Source organism: Phocoena sinus, chromosome X (assembly GCF_008692025.1).
Source record: "Phocoena sinus isolate mPhoSin1 chromosome X, mPhoSin1.pri, whole genome shotgun sequence".
NCBI classification, from domain to species: domain Eukaryota; kingdom Metazoa; phylum Chordata; class Mammalia; order Artiodactyla; family Phocoenidae; genus Phocoena; species Phocoena sinus.
In genome coordinates this window covers 72,781,702-72,809,404 of record NC_045784.1, presented here as the reverse complement: position 1 = coordinate 72,809,404, position 27,703 = coordinate 72,781,702, and the positions used below count along the sequence as shown (strand labels likewise).

The window sequence follows — 27,703 nt, the reverse complement described above, 5'->3', positions numbered from 1 at the left end:
GTTTGTAACGGGCTGAATTCTTATGTGTCTATCTTGGCTGTTTTCTAGGCCCAATTTATAAGAAATAAAATCCATTTGCTTTTCTCCAGCACCACTGTGACCACGAACAACTGGAATAACCTCTTCACATGGCTGCCTGCTCCCTCTGGTCCCTGTACAATACATTCCTCACACAGCCTCTACAGTGTTCTTCAAAACGTAAATCACATCATATCACTCCTTTCCTTAAAACCCTCCAATGACTTCCCATTTCAAATTCTCACAGGTCTCATCCCTTAATCAGTCTCCCTTCACCATGATCTAGCCAAAGCTGGTACCATTTCAGGTTGTTCGCATTTGCATGTGTGTTTCTCTGCCTTGAATGCTCTTGCACTTGCACAAGATTTTCATGACTGGTTCTTTCCTGCCACTCATGTCTCAGCTCAAATGCCAAGTCCTCAGTATGGATTTCCTCTGTGTACTCACCCATAGGTATTTGTTTAAGCAAAGTTGGCAAAGTGTATGGGAATTACACTGGGGGCTTTGTCTAACACCTTACTATTTCTATGGTGGTAACACATTGGGGGCTTGCTAGAAATGCAGAAGTGTAGGCCCTGGCCTACACCTATGGAATTAGTATATTTTAACAAGATCCCTAGATGAACTCTATAGAATTAAAGCTTAAAGCACCGGTCTAACATGTAATGGCTAATAGATTCCTTCTTTTTCTCTTAGTGATCATTAAAGAATAACCCAATTGACAAAGAGTCTTAGCAATAGTGCTATATATTATATCCAGGTACATGGATTCTACTGAATGCTGACTAGTTTGAATACAGCACGTTATTTTTACGCTCATTTGCAGAAATATTTCCCAAATACCTGATTTAATACTTTTCCTTTTGAATGTATATTGGTCTATTGGGAATATAATTAGATTCATTTTTCAGGATTGTGTTACTTAAGCAGGTTAAGAATTTTTAGTTTCCTCTGTAATACTAAGTCTCAAGTCTTAAGATGGGCAACTTTAAAGCATTCCATCACGGTTTTAGCAAAAACACAAAATTTTGAGGAATAATCATGCCATAGTCATCATAATTGTTTAAATTCCTAGCTCATGTTGTTAATGCACAAAATCCTACAAGACGCTAAACTGCAGACAAAATTTCCTAAGAGCAATTTTAAGTGAAGTCTTTTAATGAGGGACACTGCAACACAACTTTAAATAAACTCATAAAACCCTGAAGTGCAATAAATGCTTTTTATTGTATGCTCATTTCAATGAGTAACATTTAGAAATAATAATCCCACATAACAGTGACAATCTTATTTTACAGCGTGTACATCATTTACAATCACATGACACACAATTTTAGATTTCCAAATTTAATATTCTGAAGTTAAGAAAGATAAAAAATTTATTCTCAAGGAACTGATTCCTATCTGGTGCAAAAACAGAAAGGTGAACATTATTTAAAACACAAAGCCACAATATAGCATGAAGTAAAATTACATTTTAGTTATGTTTAACAGCTGAGTGTAAACATGAAGCAACTAAAACTTAAAAATACACATCATATGCATTACATTTATGAACAGGATTTTCATTAAATTTCCCTAAACCTGCTTTTTATTTTAAGCGCCATGTTGATTTGCAGCATGCTAACATGAAGCATTGTTAAAGGGATGCATATTTTAAATTTATACACTGTAAACTGAATATCCACCTCCAAGCTCTATTGGCAGCATAGTGTTTTGTTAAATACCGCATAAATACTGCCTCATATTGAAAATTTATGTTAATAATATGGTATATAGATTTTAAAAATCAAAATTTTCAATAATGGCATAAAATTGCACCTTTAAACGTTAGAGCAAGTAAGACTAGAACAATCATACTTGCTATGACTGTCCTAAAAAAACCTCTAAACATAATATTTAAGAAAACTGTGTTCTCTCAATTTAATCTTTAGATCATTAAGAAATATAGTGCTAACTTTGCAACATTACTGTTGCATCCATTTTAGAAAGCCACATTTGACTCAAATATACTTCTGTCATATATGCCGCACTGAACAACAATCAACTTGAATATCAGAAAAAGGGGAACTTTAATCTTTAAACTTCAGTACAGAATGCTATATTTTAAACATCCTATCCTGTGTTAAAATCTTAGCAGCTCTGAAATTCTTTTAAATAGTATTGAATTAATCTAACCTGTTTTCCAGTGAAATTTCTTTTGATGAATACACAAAACTTTTGCCATTTCTGGAATTCAATTTCCAGGTACCATATAAAGGCTCAATGACTAAGTGACTAATGGATGACTGCATTTTATTTCCCCATTCCATTTCTAAAACGGCATAAAAGTGATGCTTGCGATAGCAAAGCATTGCTAAACTCCTCAATTAGATATGATCTTTTCAGAAACATCTGTCTCTAGTATGATCAGCCAAATAAAGTGGTTGTCTTTGCTCTTCCCCCATGTAGCTGAATTATGCTTATAATACTATTAAATAGACAATAAGGTTTTCTGCAACCATTCTATGGTGCTCCTTAAATTCTTTAATTTCAAAGGGCTATGAGATCCCCTCTCAATTCAAATATCTTAAGATCTTTAGTAAAAAGAATGTAAATTTATGATTTAATATCAAGCTTTGTAACCAGGTGAAACAGTTCATGAAATTATCTTTCCATGTAGCATGTCATATTTTCTAAATAGCTTCTTTCTTTATATTGATCTTATTACATAAGAGCCTCCTTGTGGTGCCTCATAATATGCTGATTTTTTTCTGATGGTCTTCGGAATCCCTTCTTGCAGAATTCACACCTGTGTGGATAGTCTTTTGTATGTATTGATATCACATGTCGTTTAAAGCCAGATGCATCTGTAGTGCTGTATTCACAATACTCACATTGGTAAATCTTTCTTCCAGTGTGAGTCTTCATATGCTTTTTGAGCTCATTTTGTTGTCTGAACCCTCTTTTGCACCTTTTACACTTCAGTGACTGATCCTTAGTATGAACTGAAAGGATATGACCACTAAGAATAAATGGATCTGATGTTTTAAAGTCACAGTGCCTACACTGATGAATCTTCCTACCCTTATGGATATCACTATGCTTTTTGAGCTCAGAAGGACGATGGAAACCTTTATCACAGACCTCACATTTGTGAGGAAAATCCTTAGTGTGGACAGATATGATGTGCCGCTTAAGGTCACTTGAGTTGGTGCTCTTATGGTCACAATGAGGACACTGGTGTGTCTTATGTCCTTGAAACAAATCCAGATGGCGCTGAAGTTCCCTCTCATCACCAAATGCTTGGGGACAATGCTCACATTTATATGGCAAATTGTTACCATGCTTAGACTTAATGTGAGTTTTCAAATTTGATTGATCTGCACACCTGAAGACACAATACTGACATTGATATGGCTTCTCACCAGTATGGGTTCTCATATGCTTCTTGAGTTCAGAAGGATGTCGAAAGCCCTTCCCACACTCAACACAAACATGAGGAAAATTCTTGCTGTGAACAGCCAGTAAATGTCGGTTTAACAGTCCTTGTTCTGCAGTTTCATAGTCGCAGTATTTGCACTTGTGCATCTTCGGCTCCTTGTCTCTTAATATAAGTTTATTTGAACTCAATGGACTAGCCTCTCTGTATCTTCGTGTGTATTCCGTAAATTCATGAGTTTTGTCAACTTTGTTTATAAGCTTATGGCTTTCTAAGTGGTTATGGAAACTCACTTTCTTGTTAGTTGTAAAGTCACAATCTGTACACTGATATTTTTTTCTCATCAAATGATCAGGATGATTCTTCATGTGTCTTTTCAAGAATCCCCTGGATTTAAACTTTTTCGTGCAAATATGGCAAGGGTATACTGTCAGGGGCTGTCCATCAGGACCTATTATAACAGCTAGATTAAAAACAACAACAACAACAACAAAACAAAACAGGGAAGTTGTGAAATTTGGCCAGACTGTTTTAAACAGTTTTACCACAAAGGCGGCAAAATTAGCTGCCATTCACAATGTGAGAACTGTACTAGTAGAATAAGATCCCGTAAGATAAAATGCACATTGAAAGCAATTTATAATAAAGTAGCTCACTAAAAAGTAATGAGCAGCACTCTACTATAGACTATTCACCTGCCAAAATGCTATATCACATGCACTTTGTAAACTAGAAATAGGCACCCTTTATTGTTAAACCAACCTGAAAATTCTCTTTAAAAACATCATTTGGGTAAAAAGCAAACAAGTACAGTTTTATTAAGTACCAGTAGAACATTTAAAAAACCCCAACTATTTAGATCAAACACAAGTAGGTACATGGGAGTAGGACTAACTACACTACAAACAACTGGCATATTCTTGGGTTACAAAAAATACTACTGCATTTCAAGTAATTATAATATTCATCGAGTAATGTATTAGTATTTTACCTGTTTGCCACTGCCTCATTTCTCCCCTTCTCCTCTTCTTAGCTTTTTGTTTAAGTACTTTATTTGTATTAATGCTATCACAAATTTGAAGGTATTGTGCTGCTGTACTACTTCTGTTTTCTAATGTTGAGTCCAAAGTATTTCCTGGAAAAAAAAATCGATACACTATTAAACTACATATATTTACACTTTTTTGGTTTTAGTTAGACGAATTAGAGAAGACATGGCATTCAGTTGCCATTGCAGTACTAAATTTCACAAAGTACACCCATCTTCTCCTTCTCTGTCTTTTATACTCTTACACACACATGTGTATATGCAAATACTTTAAATACGATACCATGTGGAAGTAACTTTAAAATATCCCAATTTATTCATCCTAAAGGAACAAACTGATAAGGTGAATGAAACATAAGAAACTGAATTTTATGACCCTAAACAAAATCTTGACATCAGATCAATTTCTCATTGACAAAGGCTGATGAAATTAAAGAGATTTAGCAAAGAAATTTACACATGTCAGTTATCCAATACAATCATGGTAACTGTAATATATGACAAACAACAGATTTCTTGTATTTATGCTTTAGAATAGTTTACTTAATGTTAAAAGTATTAAGATTGATTTTTTTTAAGTGTTAAGATAAAAGTGGCAGGCAATCTACTGCAATTTCAGTGGGATCAGTGTATATGGAATAAAGTACTTAATAAAATCTCAGTTCTCACAATCTCTTGTGTTATGCAATTTAGTTTAAAAATGTAGCCCTAAGAAACTGTTTAGCTTAAATGCTGTGATATATATGCCTCTCATTAATTCCCCTGAAATCTACAGTTAGAGAGTCAAATACCTCCTAAAGATAGAAACAAAATAGACAATCATTAGAAAAAGTCTCCTTGTGTAAGAAAATAAAAAGAACTATCAACCATGGAATAAATAACACTACATGAAGTGTATCAAAACTAAAGAAAAATTTACGCTGACACATGAGCTTTATGTAACAGCTATATAAATCTACTGGTTGCCATAGAAATTAAAAAAATAGTTCCATCCCAAGGAAGACATTAACAAGTGGTTGATATCATGGGCAACTTTTACTTTCATGTCAGAGTAATTTCTATTTTATAATTTTTTCCATAGTAACTTTTTTATGGCCCATGTAGTAAGTGGCCTGATATTTGTATCTTGAGGTAAATCTATTTTTTTAATTTTAATTTTTTATTTTTTGGCCATGCCATGTGGCATATGGGATCTTAGTTCCCCAACCAGGGATCAAACCCGTGCCCCCTGGAAGTGGAAGGGCAGAGTCTTAACCACTAAACCACCAGGGAAATCGCGAGGTAAATCTAAAATGAACTGCATTCACAGAATAACACATGCTATGTCTCTATATAAATTAATCAATTTCCCAAAGAGGTAAACTCTTCTAACTAACTAGATATGACCAGGCAAGTAAGAGTCTAACAAATGGGTCTGTACACACAAACTAATAACTCTGTATCTACCAAGCAGTACACAAAACCAGCTACCTAACTTACATCTCACATATAATGTTCTCTCACCTGATGACTGACAATCTTCATACCTTCGAGAAACTCTTCTTTCATCTCCTTAAAAAAAAAAAGGCTAATTAAAAACTGATAGACTGAGTATAATGATTACTAGTAGATCACATCTTAATCTACAAAATCTTACTTTGATCACCGTTCCGTGGATTAAACTTTTTTGTTGTTGAGTTCTTCCACTCCCATAGATTAGATAATATCACACACTGAAAATAAGGGCTGCTGTCAGCATCCTTTGAACTACTAACATCTAGGACAACCTTACTTTTCAAATAAAACCTGGGTAGATATTTCTGCAGAATACCCTCAAAATTGAAGATGCTCAATAAATGACTGTTGAATGAATGAACCTTTGGAAAAACCAAGTAAAGATAAATTAATGCATTTGAACAACAAAATTTTTCAAAGTAAAGAGTATACCTGGACCATCTTGTAAATTAAGTAAGAATGAGATAAAATAGAAAGGGAAAAAATAACTTGATAAATTTACCTTTCATTACGTACTTCCTAGAAGAGCACACTTGGATTTCTGTTCCTTTTCAAAACCCCAATATCTTATTATTTGTGGTGTTAAAACATAAAATAAGTTTTTCCAAAAGGGGAGGGATCAATTTTCAAAGGATATTCCTATTTTAGAAAAATAAAACTTTTTATGGCACTCACTTATACATGTAGGATTTAAAATAAATCCTACTGAAAAACAAAATGCATTAAGCAAGGTTCATTGTAAATAACACAAGATATGTGGTACAAAAATTATGTAAGTAACTAGAGATGAATCAGTCCACAGCAAAACATTTTATAGTATTAGCCAACTCATGGGGGCATTAGCACAGCATAGTTAATGACCTAAAGGCTGATCAAATAGATATGTTATGTACTTATCAGGTGAAAAAATGCCAGTGTCCTACCATATGTCGCAGCCCAGACAACAGGGACAATTGTTTTATTAACATCAGAGTCCTCAAGCTGAGTCTCAGGGAGAGAAGTTCCTTCCTCTTCCCCTACAATGACTTCCATGTAAACTTCATCTGCTATTTCAGCGCAACCTAAATTTTAGAAATAATTGCTTGTTTATAACCCCAAGTATTTAATAAATGGGTAAAAATTTCTAAATGATTATCTTTCAACTTTCAAGGTTTCAATTTGGTTAACTTAAAAATTACATTAGGCACTTCGCAGGCTGGTGCCACTAGGAGACAGTAATTTATCAAAGTTCTTATCCTCCTCTTAAAACCTAGTCCTACGAAAATGACTTCTAGATTATATAAAACGTGCGCTTGAAATATATTGACTGATTTCACAGTCCATTGGGCATTAGGAATTTATAAGAAGAGCTGTATTCCATAATTCTGCCTGACAGTTCTTCAGAACTCAGAAGGCATTTCCCATAGAATCAGTACTAGAAAGTGGTCCATGCTATCCCACATGTAAATTAAATGCAGTACTGTACATGCAGTGAAAAATTGTCAAAAATACTAGTAATTGAAAAAGAATTAAAAATGAAAGTAAAACCATAATATATGGTTATAATATAAAATGCTGGTGGCTCAAGGCTATGTGGACACCCATTAAGAGGCAGGATTTTCAGAGACCCTACTGAAGACAAAAGCGTTAAGTGAGACATTTAAAAAAACATAGTATTAGTGTAAAAGAATTTAAACGTAGAAGGTTAGTAAGTATATTTTATGTGAAATAATCCATTTGGATTTAAAGTGTTAAGTAGAAAATTGGCTTGAATTTACGCTTGTCTTTTGATTCACATACTGGGATTTTCTACTAATTTTTTTTTCTTTTTTTGGCCGCGCCGTGAGGTGCGGCATGCGGAACTTCCCCAACCAGGGCTCAAACCCATGCCACCTGCAGTGGACGCATGGAGTCTTAACCACTGGACCACTAGGGAAGTCCCTACTCACTACTGAAAAATGTGGAAAAAATGTGGGAAAAAAGTATCCCTTTTCTCCTAGGTTTCCCTTCTTTCAATTAACCAGAAGGAAACACTGGTCTAAGTTTTGCACATCCTTATGGAATTCTGGCATCAGCTAACCTAACCTTTAGTCTCCTGACCAATGAGTAAAACAGAAAAGAAAGAATCTAGAGACCAAATAGAAATTAATTCTTTTTCTCTCTAACCAAATCCTCTAGACTCATTTGTTTTGACATTTTCAGCTGTGGTATATTATTCATGTTTGTTTGGGATTGGAATTCAGCTCCCTATGACTTCTAGGGGAGGAAATTTGAGGAGTGGGGATCATAGTGCAGTATAGGTAAAGCTAACTATTATCAAGGTAATGCACTGAAGTGGAGGCTCTTGCTCTTCTAGGGCAAAACAAAGTAGTTTTTGTCTCAGCATGGCAAGAAGACAGAAAAAGCCTTAAGGAAGGGCTGCATTCCTACACTGAGGTGAGGAGAAAGTAGGAAGAAAGTAAAACATCTTCATAAGGAAATGTGTACCATGGCAGGAAAGGAAATGTGAGGAGCTTTTTACTCCCTGTGGTACTCAGCCGCAAGAAACCTTAAAGAGCAACTACTTGGAGACCATCAACGGCATAATAAGTAAAAATCCTGGTGGCTTGACTTGGAAGAATACTTACTCAGCTAATCTCTCAGTGGCAGAAGGAAAACAAACAGCTAGCCCTTCTACTGCTAAATTCAGAGAGAGGTCAACAGTGCTCACTGCCATGTACAAAGATCACTGACAGCAGAGTTAGGCAGACATGAGTTCAAATCCTATCTTCCTCATTTAATACTGGAATGGCCTTGGACAACTGCTTAATTTCCCTGAGCACTTTCTCTTTCCATAAAACAGGGCTAATACCACCTACCTCAGAGATGAATTATGAGAATTAAATGAGATAATACATATGCAACATATTCAATAACACACACAAAGTAGATTCTCAGTAATTCCCTACATATTTGTGGGCTATCCTAAAGTCAGGAACCATATTTAGCTGATCTCTGTATCCCTAGTATCTCAGACACAGTATTTTATGTTTTCTCATTTGAACAATACATGCATGCACGGATAGTCAAAAGGACCCTTTTCCTTTAAATTAATTATAGCGAAGGGTCAGACTTATTTTATTGAACTTTGTTCCTATGTAGTGCTTGAATATGAGATTGTTTTTTTTTTTAAGAATGCATGATGACTACTGATAAGTCATTACAGTGCCTTTTTTCCTTACTGATATCATCTTCTTCTTGAGAAGAATCTTTAACTGCCATGTAAACCATCTTCTCCCGCTGCATTCGGCTCTGGTCAAGCACTCCAGCTACAGAATGCCCATTGGTGTACTCACTCTCTGTGACAATTTCTGTTCCACCTTAGAAGTTAAAACATGTATCAAAATCAGTAAGTATCATGGAATAATTCCCTAAATTAATAAGAAGGATACATAAAAATATTTTCCTTTAGAAAAATATTCCCCCTCAAATATTCAAACATAAATTTCTAAGTGTCAAGAGAATTTTCTTATAAATTGCACTTTAAAGTTTCAGTCATCACTAAGAAATAACAACAAATGTTAACACTTACATTACACTTGTATATGCCAAGCACTATTTAAGTCTTTTACATGTATTTACCCATTTAATCCTCACAATAGCATTATAAGGTAGTTACTACCATTATGGCCATTTTATGGATGAGGAAACTGAGGCAGAAGAAGGTTAAGTAATTCACCAAAGACCACTCAGCTGAATGGAAGAAGTAGGATTAAAATCCAAAGCACCCTGCCTCTAGCCTGCCCTTAAATACTCATAATTTCCTACTCTGAATCAAATCCCCTCCACTCATATGTTTTGAAATTTCAACTGGAATCTTCTACTCAAGTTTAAAAATATCTAAGATGACTTGTTCTCTATCCCTGATTTATATTTATATATAATTTTTAAATATTCCATCCCCAAAGAAACCTTTTATAAGAGTTGCACTTTGAAGGCAATATTAGAACTTAGTCTCCAGAAAAGAGAAGTTCTAATTCCTAACCATTATAGCAATAAATTAAAATTATTATTTGTACCTATTTCAACGTCATCTTCAGCCTCAGCTTTAAATATATACACTTTTATTACTTCTGAACCAAATCCATCTTCTTTAACATCTTCTTGTGAACCATCACTGCTGATTTTTAATGGTGCGTTCCCCATATGCTCTAATTTTTCCCCAACATCATCCACTGTAAAATATAAACGGGAAGCTGTTTCAGTCAAAAAGTACCATTGACATTTAGTCGGTGTTAAGTATTAGTGCAATGTGAAATAATGTGTTAACCACCTACCCACTATATTCAATTAATGATCTATTATGCAACCATTAAGAGTGGTATATTTCATGAAAAAATGTATACAAGACAGATATACTACATGATCATAATTATATAAAAGACATAATCACAGATTTCAATTTATGTATATGAAATACTCTTAAACATCCAGCTTTAATTAAAGTGGTTTGGGAAAAGATTAAATAATCTTCCATTACATTCAACATTTTAAGCTAAATCCTAACACCAAAATTAATAACAAAAATTAGAACATAAAATATATAGTACTCATGAAATAAGCTGACATAAACAATTCCCAAATTAAATAGCAGTATATCTAAAACCAATTAACATATGAAATCTAGTATTTAAAAAAAGAGAAAATAGAAAACACCTGAATTATTTTATAAAAAGGGCTTTTCAGAAATCATGAAAATAAAATCTTAGTAAATACTTTTAATTCTTGTTGAGTCAATGGAAGGCTACTTCAAATCAGAAATTTTGTATACTTCCAGGTTTACCATTGGATGATTTGCTTCAAATCATATATAAAATAAAGCAACAATAATTACTTACATTTTAAGTATACTTAAAAATTTGATTCTTTAAGAATAGCATTTAGTTTCAAGTGAATACTGTGCATAAACTATGCAATGAATACATTATATTCATAAAGTTTGCTCTTTGGACATAAATATTAAACAATATACTCCCCCAAAGATTATATGCCTACCATTTTTTATTTCAATGCTTGTCCTGTCCCCATAAAAACTGAAATGTAACCTAAACTGAAAATCTGCTCCTCCCTACTATATGTATCATAGTATCATATATGAAACAAAATCATGAAGCCTTGACTATATCTAAACAATTCCAGAGCTACTTAAAACAGAATAAAGTGACATTAAAAAGTTTTTAACTCAGTACTCTTAAAATATGAATTTCAGTAAGATCTAAAGTCTAGATTTTCTCTACCTCAGTTTCAAATTTGATACATGCAAATTCAAAAATATTCCTTTGGCCTTTCAAAATGGTGAAAACACCAGAATTTCAGAAATTCTTCTTACAATGTAAAACTACTTTAACTTTGTGGTTAAATATAAATGATTCCACATTATTTAAGAGTTCAAATAGTTTATTGTCTATGAAAGAGAGTACCTAAATGATCAAAATAAACAGAAAAAAATATTTTCATTCCATCATAAACCCTAATTCTGTTAGTACTTTTTTGGCAAATATTTTTTTCACAATGGGACAGATTAAAATGAAAGAAAAAAGGATGAGGAAGAATCTGATATTACTGGTTTTTAACAGCCTCTCTTTTAAAATACATTGAATAAAACAATGAGATCATTAAAAAAATTAAGAGGCAAGTTAAGTCTTCAGAAAAAAAGTACTTTCTCATTCTTGGAAATAAAGACATAGGATATAAAACACTCAAAAAGTGTCCAAAATATGAATTTCTTAGGTTGGACTAACAGTAAATTAATGAAAAAAATACTCTCATCTGATAAATACTACTTTATTACACTTCAGTGGTTAAAAGTAATCAGAGTTCCTCCTGGGATAAACTGAATTAAAACTGTAATTCACAAAACTAAAGCTCACGAAATGAAATAGACATTTGTTTGGTCATTTCTCAAAAGTTTTGTACCATAATTGTTGCTTTAAGTATTGAAATTACTGGTGCCATTCAGATTCCATTTATACCTTTCCTCGAGGTCCACAGTTTAATGTATCCATTATTTTCTACTTAATTAGATTCCTCAGAATGAACAATTTTGAAATGTATTGAGTAATTAAACTTGTTCTGTATTTTAAGTTCATAGAAGATGATAAAGTTATTAAATATGTTAGTGTACAGTTTTAAGAGATAAACCATCAACTTCACCAAGATTTATTCTATATCCTTTGTTATAGAAAGTACAAAGTTAACAAAGATTTAACAGGCAATCAACAGATTTTAGAAATAGATCCTCAAAGACTCTTCTTTACACAGATAATACTCAAAATACCCAAAATTCAAGCTTAACCTTTTTGTTATAAGGCTTACAACATTCAAGTCCCACGGTGTTGTTTCCCAACCCACATGACATCCCAGCCAGTGATAAGTGGGTAATAGTATATAAAACGCAGAATTCTACTGGTGCTAAATATAATATTAAAACAGTAAGGTGCGGGGGGTGGGATGAATTGGGAGATTGGGATTGACATATATACACTACTATGTATAAAATAGATAAATAATGAGAACCTACTGTATAGCACAGGGAACTCTACTCAGTGCTCTGTGGTGATCTAAATGGGAAGGAAATCTAAAAAAGAGGGGATATAGGTATACGTATAACTGATTTACTCTACTGTACAGCAGAAACTAACACAACATTGTAAAGCAACTATACTCCAATAAAAATTTAAAAAAAAACAGTAAGGTGCATTATTTGCCAACCCTACAAAGTTTGCTATCGTTCAATATTCTTCTATAGCCCATTGGTACAATTTGATTAAAATTTCATTTTAGCAAAATGTACAGTATAATATTTCTTTTAAAAACTAAGTAGGCTTTTTACTGTACCCCTTTCATGTTACATCTACCAAAATTATATGGTGAATATGACATCAGTATAGACTACAGCTGACCCTTGAACAATGCAGGGCTTAGGGGCACTGACTCTCCACATAGTCGAAAATCCATGTATACCTTTACAGCTGCCCCTCCGTATCCGTAGTTCCACATCTGCAGACTCAATTAACCTCAGATTATGTAACACTGTAGTATATATTTATTGAAAAATATCTTTGGATTAGTGGACCCACACAGTTCAAACCTGTGTTGTTCAAGGGTCAACTCTGTATTGATGTACCACAGGGATGGGGTGAGGCAATGTGTAATGGATCCATATTATGCAATGATGAAACAAACAAAAATTAGTAATATTTAAATTACAAAGGTATTCCATTCCCAGCTGTATATATCCAAGACATCTGAAAACCTATGTGCACAAAAACTTGTACATGAATGTTCAGAGCAGCATTATTCATAACAGCCAAAAAGTGGAAACAACCTAAATGTCCATCGACTGATGAACTGATAAATAAACTGTATATCCATATAATGAAATATTACTCATTAATAAAAAGGAATGAAGGACTGATGCATGCTACAACATGGATGATCCTTGAAAGCATTATACTAAGAGAAAGAAGCCAGACACAAAAGGCCATATATTATATGATTCCATTTACATGAAATGTTGAGAACCGGCAAATTATAGAGAAAGAATTTGGATTAGTGGTTGCCTGAGGGGTGAATGGAGTGGCAGGGGTGACTGCTCAAAGGTATGGGGGTTTCTTTTGGGGGGAAGAAAAATTCTAGAATTGATTATGGTGATGGTGATACAATTCTGTGAATATATGAAAAACCACTGAATTGCACACCTTTAATGAGTGAATTGTGTGGCATGTGAATTATATCTCAATAAAGCTATTATACTAAAAAAAAAAATACAAAGGTGTTAACTTTTCTCTTTTACCCCTGAAATTGGTGAGGTTTCATGACCGCTCCCATAATGACCCTACCAATATGTTTTGCTTTATACAAAATTATTTTCCTGGAAGAAATAAAAACTGATTTTATAGGTAAAAAAAATAATTTGAATGCATTATATTGGTTCATTATTTAAAGGAACCTCCCTTCTCCGGTGAAGCTTTTCATAAAGCAAATCATCACCCAGGAATGCTTTGAGGGTGTTAGGTATTTTTAAAGAAAAGCACACCTGGGATAACTTTAGACAGATACAGTTATCCTATATTAATTTCCAAGTTACTTAGCACAAGTGGAACAGCCTAACCAACTGCTAAGGTAAAGAAATTGTGACATTTGGTCTGAAAGTGGAAAAATTTCAGATGCACCTCAGAGACAGAGAAGACAAACTCAGCTGCTGATAAGATTTCCTTACAGGAATAGTTAGGGATTTAGGAATAAGATAACAGTCTGTTTTAAGTCTTCAATTTTATCCCTTGAGTAGTTTGAAGATATCTTGGGAAAAAAACAGAGGACTTTTAAAATTACCATTGAGACATTTCAAGGCAATTTATTCTCTAACTCCTGAAAGATTCAATGGTCAACAGAAACCAAGAGGTAAAAAAAAGAATTACAGATTAAGTGATGAAGAAAAAAAGGGAAAAACTAAATAAAATAAAATAAATGAAAATGGTTAAAAAGAGTAACTATTCTCAATTTGAATATTCTAACCATTATAAAAAGTTAGGGATCTGGGTGGCAAGAGAATGAATGATATAAAAAAATTTAATTTTTGTATATTCTATTTTCTAAAATAAAAAATTATTTAAGTTTTAAAGGGATTTTTTAAATAAAGGAATGCCTTCAAATTTTATAAAGAATAGACCCACTTCTTCCTCAAGCTCCATCAATAACTTATCGTGAGATTTTTATTATTGTTGCTGTTCAGGCAAACTTACCACTTAAAATGAGAATAAGATATTTCTATCTTCCTCATTCAGATAGAATGTCTTAAGAACATCATAAAGCAGTCTGAAATAAATATGTTTAAAGTGTTTTTGCATGGACTATACAGACACATATATAGGCAACAGAAAACAAACACAGGCAGAACTGTAGAACACAATCTGAGTTGATTATTTACTTTTCAAGTATTTAATTCAAAAAACTAATCACACATTTCTTAACACACTATGCTTAAACTCCTAAGCAAAACTGAACTGACATCTCCAGTACCTGTCATATTAAAAAGAAAGCAGTGGTTGCATGAAATAAACTTCCCATTTTGAAATATATATATTTACCATTAAAATATTGCGTCACTTAATGTTCTTTTTGAACCTTCCAAATCTGTATTTTTGTTCTAAGATATTAATAAATTGCATTATTTTACTCTGTTGTGGGTATAAATTTTCATAAATTAAAAACATGAACAAATTCAAAAAAGCATCTCAACAACACAGCTTTGAAATAAATTATTTTTCAAAACGATCACCCCCATGACTTTTATTGAATAGATCCCCATCTTAGAAAACCTGTCCGTGTTATACATAAATTAGTTTCTACCAAGTAATTATGGACTTTAAGTTTCACTTACAAGATATCATTAAGTAGTCTTCAGAAGTGCTCTTGACATCATCATCATCATCATCATCATCATCATCATCATCATCTTCAGTTTTAATAGTAACTGTAGAACCAGGAACACCGCCAGCTGCTTGAATCACAGTTTCTGTATCTGAATTAGTTACAAGAACCTCCTCTGATACCATTGTGGGAGAGTCAACTCCTGAGACACAATCTTGGACCACATGTTCTAAGTGTCCATCAGGACCAGTAACAAGGTCAGCCACAAAAACCTGCTCAGGTACTCTAACAGTTTCTGTAATTAGCTCAGACGTCAAGATGTGATCACTGTCATCTTCCTCTAAATCTTCTTCAATAGCAACATCAGCCTCAAGTACGGCTTCAGGAACAATTACACCTTCTGTTACTACATCAGTCTCGGTGATGATATCAGGCCCATGGACAACTTCAGCTGCGAGGCCATGATCAAGAGTTATCCCATCATCTGTGACAACATCAGAAACTAATACAGCCTCAGGAACTGAAACAACAATATGGTCTCCATCGATATGCGCAGTACCAGCCATTCCAGCCACTACAATACAAACAATTATCCAAAAAAAGTAAAGTTATTTTATTAATTAAAAGTACTGTATGTATATATCAGATGACATAAAATAGTTTTTAAATATGAAACAGTCCTGGGCAAACTATCATTTTAAAGAACCACTGACAATTTAACTGTAATAAAAATCATCACCAACCAGGAACTGGGGTGGAGATGGGTGAAAACGATATTAGTAAAATCTAAATTAAGACCTTAAAAATAATGTACTTTATTTTCAAGTAAAAAAAAAAGCTACAATGAGATATCACTACACACCAATTAGAATAACTAAAATAAAAAACAATAACACCACAGGTTGGTGAGGATGCAGAGAAACTGGATCTCTCATACGTGACGGCAGCAGCCACTCTGGAAAATAATTTGCCCAGTTTCTTATAAAAACATGTGCTTACCAATACAACCTAACAACTGTACTCTGTGGCATTTCTCCCACAGATATTAAAATATGTTTACACAAAAAGCTGTACATAAATATCCATAACAGTGCATAGTAGCTATTATTCCTAGTAGCAAAAAACAAAACTACAACAACTCAAATGTCCTTTAGCAGGTAAATGGTTGGTTAAGCCAACTCTGGCACATCCTTACTATGCAATACTACTCAGCAATAAAGAAAGGGACAAAACTATTGATACATTCAACAACCTGAATCAACTGCTAGAAAATTATGCTGCGTGAAAAAAGTCAATTACCAAAGGTTACTGTAATGTATAAATGGAATCATCTATATAACATTCTCAAAATTCTAAAACTATAGAGATGGAGAACAGATTAGCAGTTGCCAAGGGTTGGGGTGTGTGTGACTATTTTGGCATAGCATATATATGGAGATGGAGCCATTCTGTATCTTCATTGTGGTGGTGTCTACACAAATCTATATATGAAATAAAACTGCATAGAACTATATACACTCTCACACACACAAAAGGTGAAAACTGAATGAGATATGTAGTCCCATTAACAATAATGTACCAATGTTAATTTTCTGCTTTTGATACTGTACTACAGTTATTATAAAGATGTCACCATTGGAGGAAGATGAGTAAAGGGTATACAGGACCCTATATACTATTTTTTCTACTTCCTGTGAGTCTAACATTTCAAAAAATTAAAATTAAAGTAAAAAGGGCACACAAACATAAAAGGTTGCTAATATGTTAAATTGAGTTAATAAAATATGGCAAGCTTAATACATTAGAAAATACGTATTATAAACATAAAAGTCCCTGAACTTCTTTATTGTACAAGAATTACTATATTCAAAAATGGAAAGCATCCTTTAACATCTGATTTGAGAAGAAAAAGAACCAACTCATTTTAGGCAAAGATTTGGTTTATTTAAAAAACATACATACAAACTCTAAATTGCATTAAATTCTGAATTAGTAAATCTGCAGGAATAAAGTTTTAAATAACGTTTTTCTTGAGCAGCATGGTAAACACCAACTCCTACCCCCCTTATAAATACTGTAAGAGTGTAAAATTCCTTCATGAGTAATTCTGTTACATTCTCCCTGAGGTGGTATAGTAAACAAATTAACAGAGTTTGTGGGCCAGGTTACAACAAAATTAACTGCATGAAATAATCCAGTACAAAGCCTTTTCTTCATAATGATCACTTTCTATACAGTAATACCTGAAAGAGTACCATTTGTTATACACTGTTCACTATTATTAACCAATTCATTATGGAAGTTTGTTAGCAAGTTAGGATGGAGACCAGTAAACACTACTAATACCCTAACACATCAAAAAATAAGGTGAGAAGGGAAAAGCTGCCTTTCAGGATTATCTTCCTTTCAACCCTTCTGTAGCCTTCTCACTATTCTCAAACTCTCACCTAAACCACCATATTACCCAAAAGGACACAGCCTCAACCTTGAAAATCTGGTAGACAAAGGGAGTACGTATAGAACAAGTACTTTCTATTCACTTGTTACTCCACTGGCCATTTTTGGAGACAGGGAGAAGGTGAGGGTTCAAATTTAGTATTCAACCAGACTGGAAATATGGTTTTTAGCAGGGAAAAATTAAATGTTAACCCTATAAAATTCACAGTATTGCAATTCTATGTATATGAACAATGAAATTAGTATTTTATAAAATCTTTTCATAAGTTAGACTTAAAATATGGGAAATCCCATTTATTTTAGAACATTGCTGGAGAGTAGTTTGGTTTCTGAGAGTAGACACTAGGGAAGGATGGAAGGATAGAATAATGCTAGTGCTGGCTTGGGTTCAGATTAACCTGTTTGGGAGGATTCTAAGAAGAAGGAATAAGTGTTTTTCAGTTTACCTAGTCTTTAACTCTAGCAGGAAATTACAGGTCAAAATAAATCAGATCTAAACCAAAAAAATCCAAACATCCTTGTTTGCCCTGAACTAAATAATTTAAGGATCTTAGACCAAGAATTAATGGGTTCCTCACAGGGTATTGGCAGATTACTCAGACCAAGATCCAAGATGTCTTTTATTAAATTTTGCACTTTCCTCTTATCAACTCATCTGTTAGATTTCACTGACTTTCTAAACAAAGTCACTTATTTTAGTTATACTCTAGCTATATTTATTGAGTACTATGCACCAAGCAACCTAATACTTTTACATATATTATCTCACTTAAGCCTCAGAACTCTGTAATAAGGTGAGTGTTATTATCCCCATTTTAAATATGAACAAACTATGGTTTAGAGAGATTAAATAACCTTGCCCAGACAGGAATAAAGACGCAGACTTACTAGAGAATGGACTTGAGGATACGGGGAGGGGGAAGGGTAAGCTGGGACAAAGTGAGAGAGTGGCATGGAAATATATACACTATCAAACGTAAAATAGATAGCTGGTGGGAAGCAGCCGCATAGCACAGACAGGGAGATCAGCTCTGTGCTTTGTGACCACCTAGAGGGGTGGGATAGGGAGAGTGGGAGTGAGGGAGACGCAAGAGGGAAGAGATATGGAGGTATATGTATATGTATAACTGATTCACTTTGTTATAAAGCAGAAACTAACACACCATTGTAAAGCAATTATATTCCAATAAAGATGTTAATAAATAAATAAATAAATAAATAACCTTGCCCAAGGTTCAAGCTGGGAACTGAACTCATTGTTTTACTCCAGACTGGCTTTTTTTTTAAACTTGCCTAAATGAGGAGAATAGAATTTACTTATTCTAGAGACTATTTTTTAAGGAATTTATAGGGCTAATCATGTGAGTGACTACTAAAGGAAGAGTTTGAAAGAGAAAGAATAAGAAGACCTACTATAGAGTCACTCGTTTAAAATTTAAGGCATTTAGTAAGCAGCATTAAAGGGAATTAAAATTTATCTCACTAGGTAGCAAATTATAAATGATATGAAGAACTTTTTAAAAGTGTGAAATCAGTTAGATAACCAGATAACAGTAAGAAACAAGTCATTATTTCAAGCATTTCCCTTTTTACTAAAGTTATTTAATTTAAATGTGAATACCTGGAATTTCACCAGGACAGCATAAAATTTGGTATTTGTTGGGTCCATCTTGGGCCACCATCTAAGGTTTTCTGCTACTTAAGACCCAAAGCAATATGGACTCTTTTCAGCAATAAAAACTTAACAACAACTAAATTCAATGGCACAGATTCCAAGGGCAACTATTACACTGAGACATGCACAAGTTATTACATAAATCATACTACTGTAAAATTTAAACTCTAAAGTATCCTTCAAAAGAAACTGGTCCAATAAACTTCTCAATTAAATTAATAGTTCAGATTCTTTTTCTTTTTTTTTCATCTTTATTGGAGTATAATTGCTTTACAATGGTGTGTTAGTTTCTGCTTTATAACAAAGTGAATCAGTTATACATATACATATGTTCCCATATCTCTTCCCTCTTGCGTCTCCCTCCCTCCCACTCTCCCTATCCCACCCCTCTAGGTGGTCACAAAGCACGGAGCTAATCTCCCTGTGCTATGTGGCTGCTTCCCACTAGCTATCTATTTTACGTTTGGTAGTGTATATATGTCCATGCCACTCTCTCACTTTGTCACAGCTTATCCTTCCCCCTCCCCATATCCTCAAATCCATTCTCTAGTAGGTCTGTGTCTTTATTCCCATCTTACCCATAGGTTCTTCATGACATTTTTTTTTCTTAGATTCCATATATATGTGTTAGCATACGGTATTTGTCTTTCTCTTTCTGACTTCACTCTGTATGATAGACTCTAGGTCCATCCACCTCACTACAAATAAATCAATTTCGTTTCTTTTTATGGCTGAGTAATATTCCATTGTATATATGTGCCACATCTTCTTTATCCATTTATCTGATGATGGACACTTAGGTTGCTTCCATCTCCTGGCTATTGTAAATAGAGCTGCAATGAACATTTTGGTACATGACTCTTTTTGAACTATGGTTTTCTCAGGGTATATGCCCAGCAGTGGGATTGCTGGGTCATATAGTAGTTCTATTTGTAGTTTTTTGAGGAACCTCCATACCGTTCTCCATAGTGGCTGTACTAATTCACATTCCCACCAGCAGTGCAAGAGTGTTCCCTTTTCTCCACACCCTCTCCAGCATTTATTGTTTCTAGATTCTTAATATAGTAGCCATTTCATATTAACCAAAAACCTTACAGAATTTAGAGATCCTGAGCCACACAATGTGTTTACTTGGCTAGGTCTACCTATGTATGCTAAACTCTTATGTTTCACAAGTATAATTAATTTATGGCATTGCAGATATCTAAGTTTTGATGTTAGCAAAAATTTAAAGAGAATGTATCTAATTTCTAATCAATTTTTAGAATTTGGAAAGCTTAGTATTAGATAAATAAGGGATTAATTAAACCTCAAGACATTGAGGAGGAACAGTGGAAAGAAAGGTAAGAGGAACACCAAGCAAATATTCACCAGCACCAATCAGACATTTTTTCACTCTTTGAAACGAATCAAGTTTTACTTGCCAATGGGCAACTTCTTCAGGAGTGAGGGGGGTTCTGGCACTTTACCAGATACTACAGGGTAGGTAATATTTTGTATTAAATGGAGAAAATACTGCCTTTCTTCCATTTAAAAATATCTTGCTTTTAAAAGGTAAAAAATTAAAGTTGAAATTTCAACCAAAACTTAATTTATCACACTGAATTTCAAGTGTTCCAGAATTTGAAAAACTATCTCTAACAAAGAATTCACAAAATTATTTGTGAAATCTCTTATGCTTCAGCCTTTTGTCCTTCTTCTAGAGTTTATTCCTATACTTTTTTTTCACATAAAATCACTTCTAAGTCATCAATAATCAACACAACTCACTTCTGACTCTTTCAGCAGAATAAATCCATAATTCCTTTCTATTTCATGAACTACACAGTCATCTCGATTCCCACCATATTAAATCCTAATCTACGCATTGCACCTTTACCATCAGACAGAAAGGTCAAGGAATCAGAGAACTGGGGAGGACATTAAATGCTTTCTAGTCCAACCCCTTCATAAAAGTGAAATATGTAATTTGACCATTTACACAGATAATTTAATAGGCCTGCCAAGACTAGAATCTAGTTCTTCTGGCTCTCATTACTGTGGGCTTTACAACAGAGGACAAAATAACATATTCAACCATATTATCTGAAAACAGTAGGAGCATTTTCTTAATTGAGTAAAGTATCACTTGTTGTAATCCCCCATTCCTAATTTCATCTTTAACAATTCCACAGTGTCTCATGTTTCTGTTTACTTTTGGTCCCAATTTACCATTTACCTTTTTTACTCTCACTCTCATCTTTTCTTTAATTCTTACCACTCTATGCCCGCCTCTTACACTTCAGACACCTCTCTCTTCTATCATTCAGACTGAACCTGTCCAAATTCAGTTTCTTTGTTGACTGTCAAGCGAGTCTTATCATCTTCATCAAAATGACTACTGTTAAGAGGCTACTGAAAAACTTGGCCACAAAAGTAGGGAATTTTTTTTTCAAAAAAAATAAAAAGGTAATGCTATTAGTAACAACTTTCTGAGGATATGGCACCAGAATATAATTAATCACCTAGTGCAAGATATTCCTCTATCACTATATAAGCATCTAACTAACTTCTTTGAAATGACTGAAGTACTTCCTTTTTCAGCTTTATTAACAATGCAACTTAAAATGTATTTTATATTTTAATATTTCCTACACATGAGAACTGATGCAGGTATTTATGCAAACTGAGGTTTTCATTTCCAATGACATATTACCACTATATTCCAAGTTTCCTTACCTCAACCTTCCCACAAAATTATAAGAATGATTTTATCTAGACTACTGACACATCGCCTTACTTTAAGAAAATAAGCCCTACAAATGTATTTTCCTGGCAAAAGAACAATTTTTCATTGTAATTTCTCCCCTTCCCCAATACAGTTTTGATATTTAGTATGTTCTGACTTTTAAAAAAGAAAGAAAAAATATAACAAAGAAAATGCTTTACCAAAATCCTGCATAATCATGGTATGTGCCATTCTAGAGTCTGATGTGTGCAATCCAAGACTTCCACCACCTGAATCCATACTTAGCAAAGTTCATTCACAAATCTCTGTAAAAGAAACGGTTTTAAAAATAGTTTAAATACATTTAGGCCAAAGTCAGTTGCTTTGAGAAAATAATGCAATTGAAAATGTTCCTCTCAACCAGGTGTGCAAATCTCATTACAAAGGAAAACAAAACAAACAAGCAAAAACCTTGATTAGATGCTTTATGTGACAACCATAAATAAAAGAAGGGTCAAATGGAAGTAAACCAAAGATAATGGAGAATAAGCACAGTAAGGGTGATGAGCCATAGGGAAGTGAAAGAAGCAAGCAAAAGAACAAAACTGTAGCACTGAGGTTCCACTTAAAATGTTATTAAATAAGAAGAAAAAAGAGAACAAGATGACAACAGACAATAGTTGGGATATTTATACATTACTAGAGGACTCAGGTGTCTAGTATTAGTGAATTTCATCCAGTGGCTCTCATCCATTTCTTCCAGACCCAGCTCAGCTCTGCAGCGTAGTTCTGCAGATAAACGTGTGTTTCACCTCTGGCTCCCGGGGTTCTACTTATAATGTAAAATGTTCTATCCCAGTTTCCCTGGAGTTCTTTGAGCCAGTAAGGACGTCTGGCCTTATTCTACTACATTCTCTTGTCTCACAGTTTTGAGGACTCATGAAACATGACTGCTTCCTAAATATAGTGGAGATAAGATCAATCACATACAAACATTTAGTAAATTGGTTCTTTCAGAATATCTTTTACTTGTAATTGTATGACTAATTTTTTTCATTAATGATTAATAAAGTCACACTAGCCTCATGCTAGTTTTGAAAGCAAGGGCTCAACCTATTTCATTTCAAATGACTTATCCTATATTTAAGATCACCAGATCATATGGAACCTAAAGTCAGGTTCTGTAACTCAAAGTATTTCTTACAACTACATGTATACTTCGCTTTCAAACATAAGATTCTAAGTAAATCAACCAAAAAGTCTGTCAATTTTATAAAACATTTCCTCATTTTTAGTTAGGAATGTTTAATAAATTGGGCTATACCACACAAAAGATGAGGTTGCATCATTAAGTTTTAGAAACTTTTAGAAAGCTGCCATGTAAGACAACTTAATCTATCCTTAAGTACCAGAGATCACTAAGATTTTTTCCCTTGTCTCAAAATTTGATAGGTGTAAAAGAGGCAGGAAAGTCTCACAGAGTAATCTTTATTAACATTTGAGTCATGTATATCAAAATCCTACAGCAGTAGGTTATTTTTCTGTATATTAAAATGATTCAAACAAAATTACTTCATGTGTGAGCAAAATTACAAATTTTTAGAAACTCTTAGCTATATTTCTCTATTTTTTTCAAATACCACATTATTTTCTGCCTTCAAAATGAAGTCAAGAGGGGCCAAGAGAGTTCACAATAAACTACCTGGGGCTTCAGAGAGATAAATTAAAATGCCATAAGGACTTATTTTTAACATTTAAAACAGTGTACTATTCCAAATTTAATTAGAGTAATTGCTTTCTTTATCACATAACTAATAGAACAATTATAGATGTCTTTAAAATGTTTTAACACTTAATTTTGTTTAATTATTAAAGATAAGACATTAAGTAATTTGTTAATCACCTTAATATGAGTATCCTGAAGAAACTGTTGATTTTCTTACATATTGTAAAATAAAATCTGCAGCACTTTCTTTTTGTTATTTTTCCTTCTGAACTACATTACTTTCTTTGGAAAAACGTTCTTTTTACCTATTGTAAAAATACATTCACAATTAGATATTTAAAACATTTTAAACCAAATCTCTTACACAACTTAAGAATTTTTCTTTACACTTTAATGTGCAAGGTGAGATTAGGAAGGGTTCATATGCTCAAAACTGCTAATCTAAAAAGCAACCGAAGGGATTGCAACAGAAACAACTATCTAAAATGACATAAGCAACGTTATCTCACTTAGAATTCGACCACCTGATTAAACCAAAATCTTCCCTAAAGCATATTTTAATAATCACTAGCAATACCTTATTTTGGAAAGTAAAAGAGAACCAACCAAGGGCAAGCGTTACCCTTGCCAAATTCATAGAGAAAAATCTGCACTAGTGCTCAATGAAGTGTAAAAATTTTAACACACAGTGCAGCTATTACGGGAAGTATCACACTGCAAGAATACCAAACAAATAAATTGGAGCACCTTTTTCCCATATAGGAAGTTTCAATAAGATCAATAATGAATGAGGTATGAGAACAGCAGTGTGTTAAGGATTCAACAGCCAATAGATAGCTAGGCTTCTCAGTTCTTCTCAAGAGTGTATCTCCCATCCTTACTGAATGGAGGTACCCACCAAGCACTCTTCAAGTAAACATCTTTCCATAAATATGTGGGGAGCAGAAATCACAAAACAAAAATCAAAACAAGACAACCCCACCCCCACATTTTACTCTCATTTGTCTCCTCGTCTCCTCTAAACATAGTTCACTCAGGACCTAGCTTCTCAATAATGTAAATAGGGTGAAGAACAGGAGAGAAATCCTAAGGCGGCAGAGCAAGAGAATGTGAAAGTAGTATTAGCAGAGATAGGAGACAAAGGAGCCCTGGCAAGTAGCAGTATTGCAGCTTTGGACGCAGCCCTCTTCCCGCAGAAGTCTCCCTTTCCCATGATCATGCCAAGTTTCAATCATTTTGAGCAGAATGCACACATGTGCCCTCCCATATATTACCCATCTGCCTGGATCTTCAACCAAACAAGAGAACCTTCGCAGTGGAAAGTCAAGAGAGCGAAGAAACAAGAATACCCTTACCCCTCCTCCCGCACTTGGTGCAGCGGTCGGCACCGCTGCTACCCACGCCGTGCTGCCCAACCCCTCATCCTCCTCCTGCTACCTCTGCCCCGCTACACGGGAGACGGCGGCTGGGAACCAAAATGGTGGTGTTTTAACGGAGGCGACAGTTGCCGCACACGGCCCCCCACCCCCACTCCAGGCTCTGACGGCTCCCTAGCCCCTAAAATGCCCTATTCGGTGCTACCTTCTCGCAAACGCCGCCATCCCTCGCGCGTTCCAAGGTTACCATTCGCGGCAGGCGGGGGGCGGGGGCGAGGTAGGGGCAGTGCAACCGAGAGGAATATTGCGGGGCGGGGGTCGCCGAGAGAAAATGCCAGGGGGCCGCCGCATTCTTCACTTCACTGTTTTGTTTTCCGCCATTTTCCCGTCACCCTAAACCACCGACGGCCTCCACGACGGCTCTCGCCCCCGGGGGCTCTGGCCTTGGGGAAGAACGGATCGGCTGAGGGGGAAGTAATTCTCACAATTCCTCCAGCCACCCGCTGCTGCTGAGGAGAAACACTGTCTGCCCGAGGGGGAGGGAACGCTTAGGGACTAGACGCCACTTCCATTGTTCCCTTCGTCCTACACTACACGCTGGGTGGGAGCCTCTCCTCAACTCACGCTAACGACACTGAGCGCAGCGGACCCGAGTCCCTCTACTTTCTCCTCAGGCGTCTCCTTACCTGCAGCCGCTACCGCCAGTTGGCTTCTGACCGCGCTCCGGATTTCTGCGAGGGGCGGCAGCTGTGGATCCGTAAGCTCCTCACATTCGGGTTTCCGAGGTTCCGCAGCTCGAGCCAATCACAAGCTACTCTGCGTCTGGGAGGCGCGCCGCCTAGTCCTCCTTTATATAGCGGCTGACTTGCTGAGGTTGCATTACGTCACGCTCCCCTTGCTGCAGGGTAGGGGGCCGAGGGAGGAGCGCGCACGCGCGCGCGGTCGATCCAGAAGCCCGCGCTGGGTTTCTGCCCGGAGACCCCGCGGACTTGCAAGCCGGGGCTGTGCCACCGGCCGAGACCCAGTGCGCAAGCCTCGATCTTGGCGCGACCCTGAGGAGTTTCCGTGGGAAGATTTTCTATTTTCCAGGTTTCTCAAAGGAGAGGAAGAGGGGGAGGGGGAGAATTAATATCTGAATGGCCACTCACTGAACCTCTCATAGATGTTGGATACCGTTAAGAAAAAATCGGCCCTACCCTCGAGGATTTGACCAATTAGGCTGACCAGAGTGATAAGAGGTTTACCTCCCCAAATGAAACCCTTGTGTGTTTTGCAGTTTCCCTCCTTCATTTCTTTTATATTTCGTAATGGTAGACAATTCGATGAAGAAAGTAAAGTGAAGAAAAGCATAGAAGGGAAAGGTGGACAAAGGACCTAAATGAAGTGAATATTAAATATCTTGAATGTGTCACTTTCAGCTTGTGTCTGAACAAAATGGGAGAACAGTGAGAAATTCAGTGGTGAAAGGTGGGGAAAAGAGTGATGCGATGTGACTAAAAGGTTGCATTTGCAAAGGACCTTATGTTCTGGAAATTTAGCTTTAGTACTATGAGCATTTGGAATGAATAGCAGAGTTTAAGGAGGGAAAGGGTACGATCCTTAAAAAAAAGAAAAAGAAAAAGTAACATTACCTTTGCCTAAATAATTTGAATATTTTACAAATAAAACGTTATTTTTCTCCATCAGCTAGATATTTTCTCCATGTCTCTATAATCTAATATACCACTAAAGGTTTTGAGAAAAGTAAGAGACACGGTGTGAAAGCCCTGGAACAGTATCTGGCTTATAGAAGACCGGGAGTCTGCAAACTGTCTACGTACAGAGCCAAGTAGTAAATATTTTAGGCTTTGAGGGCTATAGGGTCTCTGTCACAACTATTCAATCTGCAGCTGTAGCCCCAGTGCAGCCATAAACAGTATGTACACAAATGAGCATGGCTGTGCTCCATAGAACTTTATTTATGGGCACTGACATTTGAATTTTGTCATTTTAAAGTGTCTTGAAAAATTATTTTTATTTGAATGTTTAAAAACTATTTAAAAATGTAAAAAACATTCTTAGTCTCAGGCCATTAAAAATACAGGCAGCCGTCCAGATTTGGCCTGTGCACAATAGTTTGCTGACCCCTGTAGGTATTATTTGTTTACACTTTTATTTTCCCTCCTAGATGAAGAAAGGTATTTTTATGAGTATATTCCCATCCATGCTGTGTTTCTGCATTGGATACCCTGGCAAATACTATTTGAAAGGTCTTCTCCCAGTGACAATTCCAATAGGAGACATGGAAAAATCTGAGAAAGATGTGGGGTTTCTACATTAAAAACCTTTGTGAACGGTACATTGTGGTAGATAATTTTTAAAACCTGAAAATCATCCATGCTCTTCTCTCTT

At 35.1% G+C, this 27,703-nt stretch overlaps 1 protein-coding gene across 2 annotated transcripts; it reads right to left on the bottom strand.

Moving 5' to 3' along the window:
* Positions 1–1,223: 1,223 nt before the first annotated feature.
* ZNF711 (zinc finger protein 711) lies at positions 1,224–26,136 on the bottom strand. Of its 2 annotated transcripts, none has more exons than XM_032618678.1 (8): positions 25,999–26,136; positions 22,432–24,241; positions 15,382–15,945; positions 10,019–10,174; positions 9,182–9,319; positions 5,991–6,038; positions 4,431–4,574; positions 1,224–3,902 (listed from the first exon to the last, which is right to left on the bottom strand). In XM_032618678.1, exons 2-8 carry the CDS (start codon positions 22,508–22,510, stop codon positions 2,725–2,727), a joined length of 2,307 nt encoding a protein of 768 aa, XP_032474569.1. In that variant the 5' UTR covers positions 22,511–24,241; positions 25,999–26,136; the 3' UTR covers positions 1,224–2,724. The 2 variants fall into 2 exon arrangements, with proteins under 2 accessions (XP_032474569.1, XP_032474567.1); XM_032618676.1 differs by lacking the exon at positions 25,999–26,136 and adding an exon at positions 6,905–7,042 and having other exon boundaries at positions 1,262–3,902; positions 22,432–22,510.
* Positions 26,137–27,703: the final 1,567 nt, after the last annotated feature.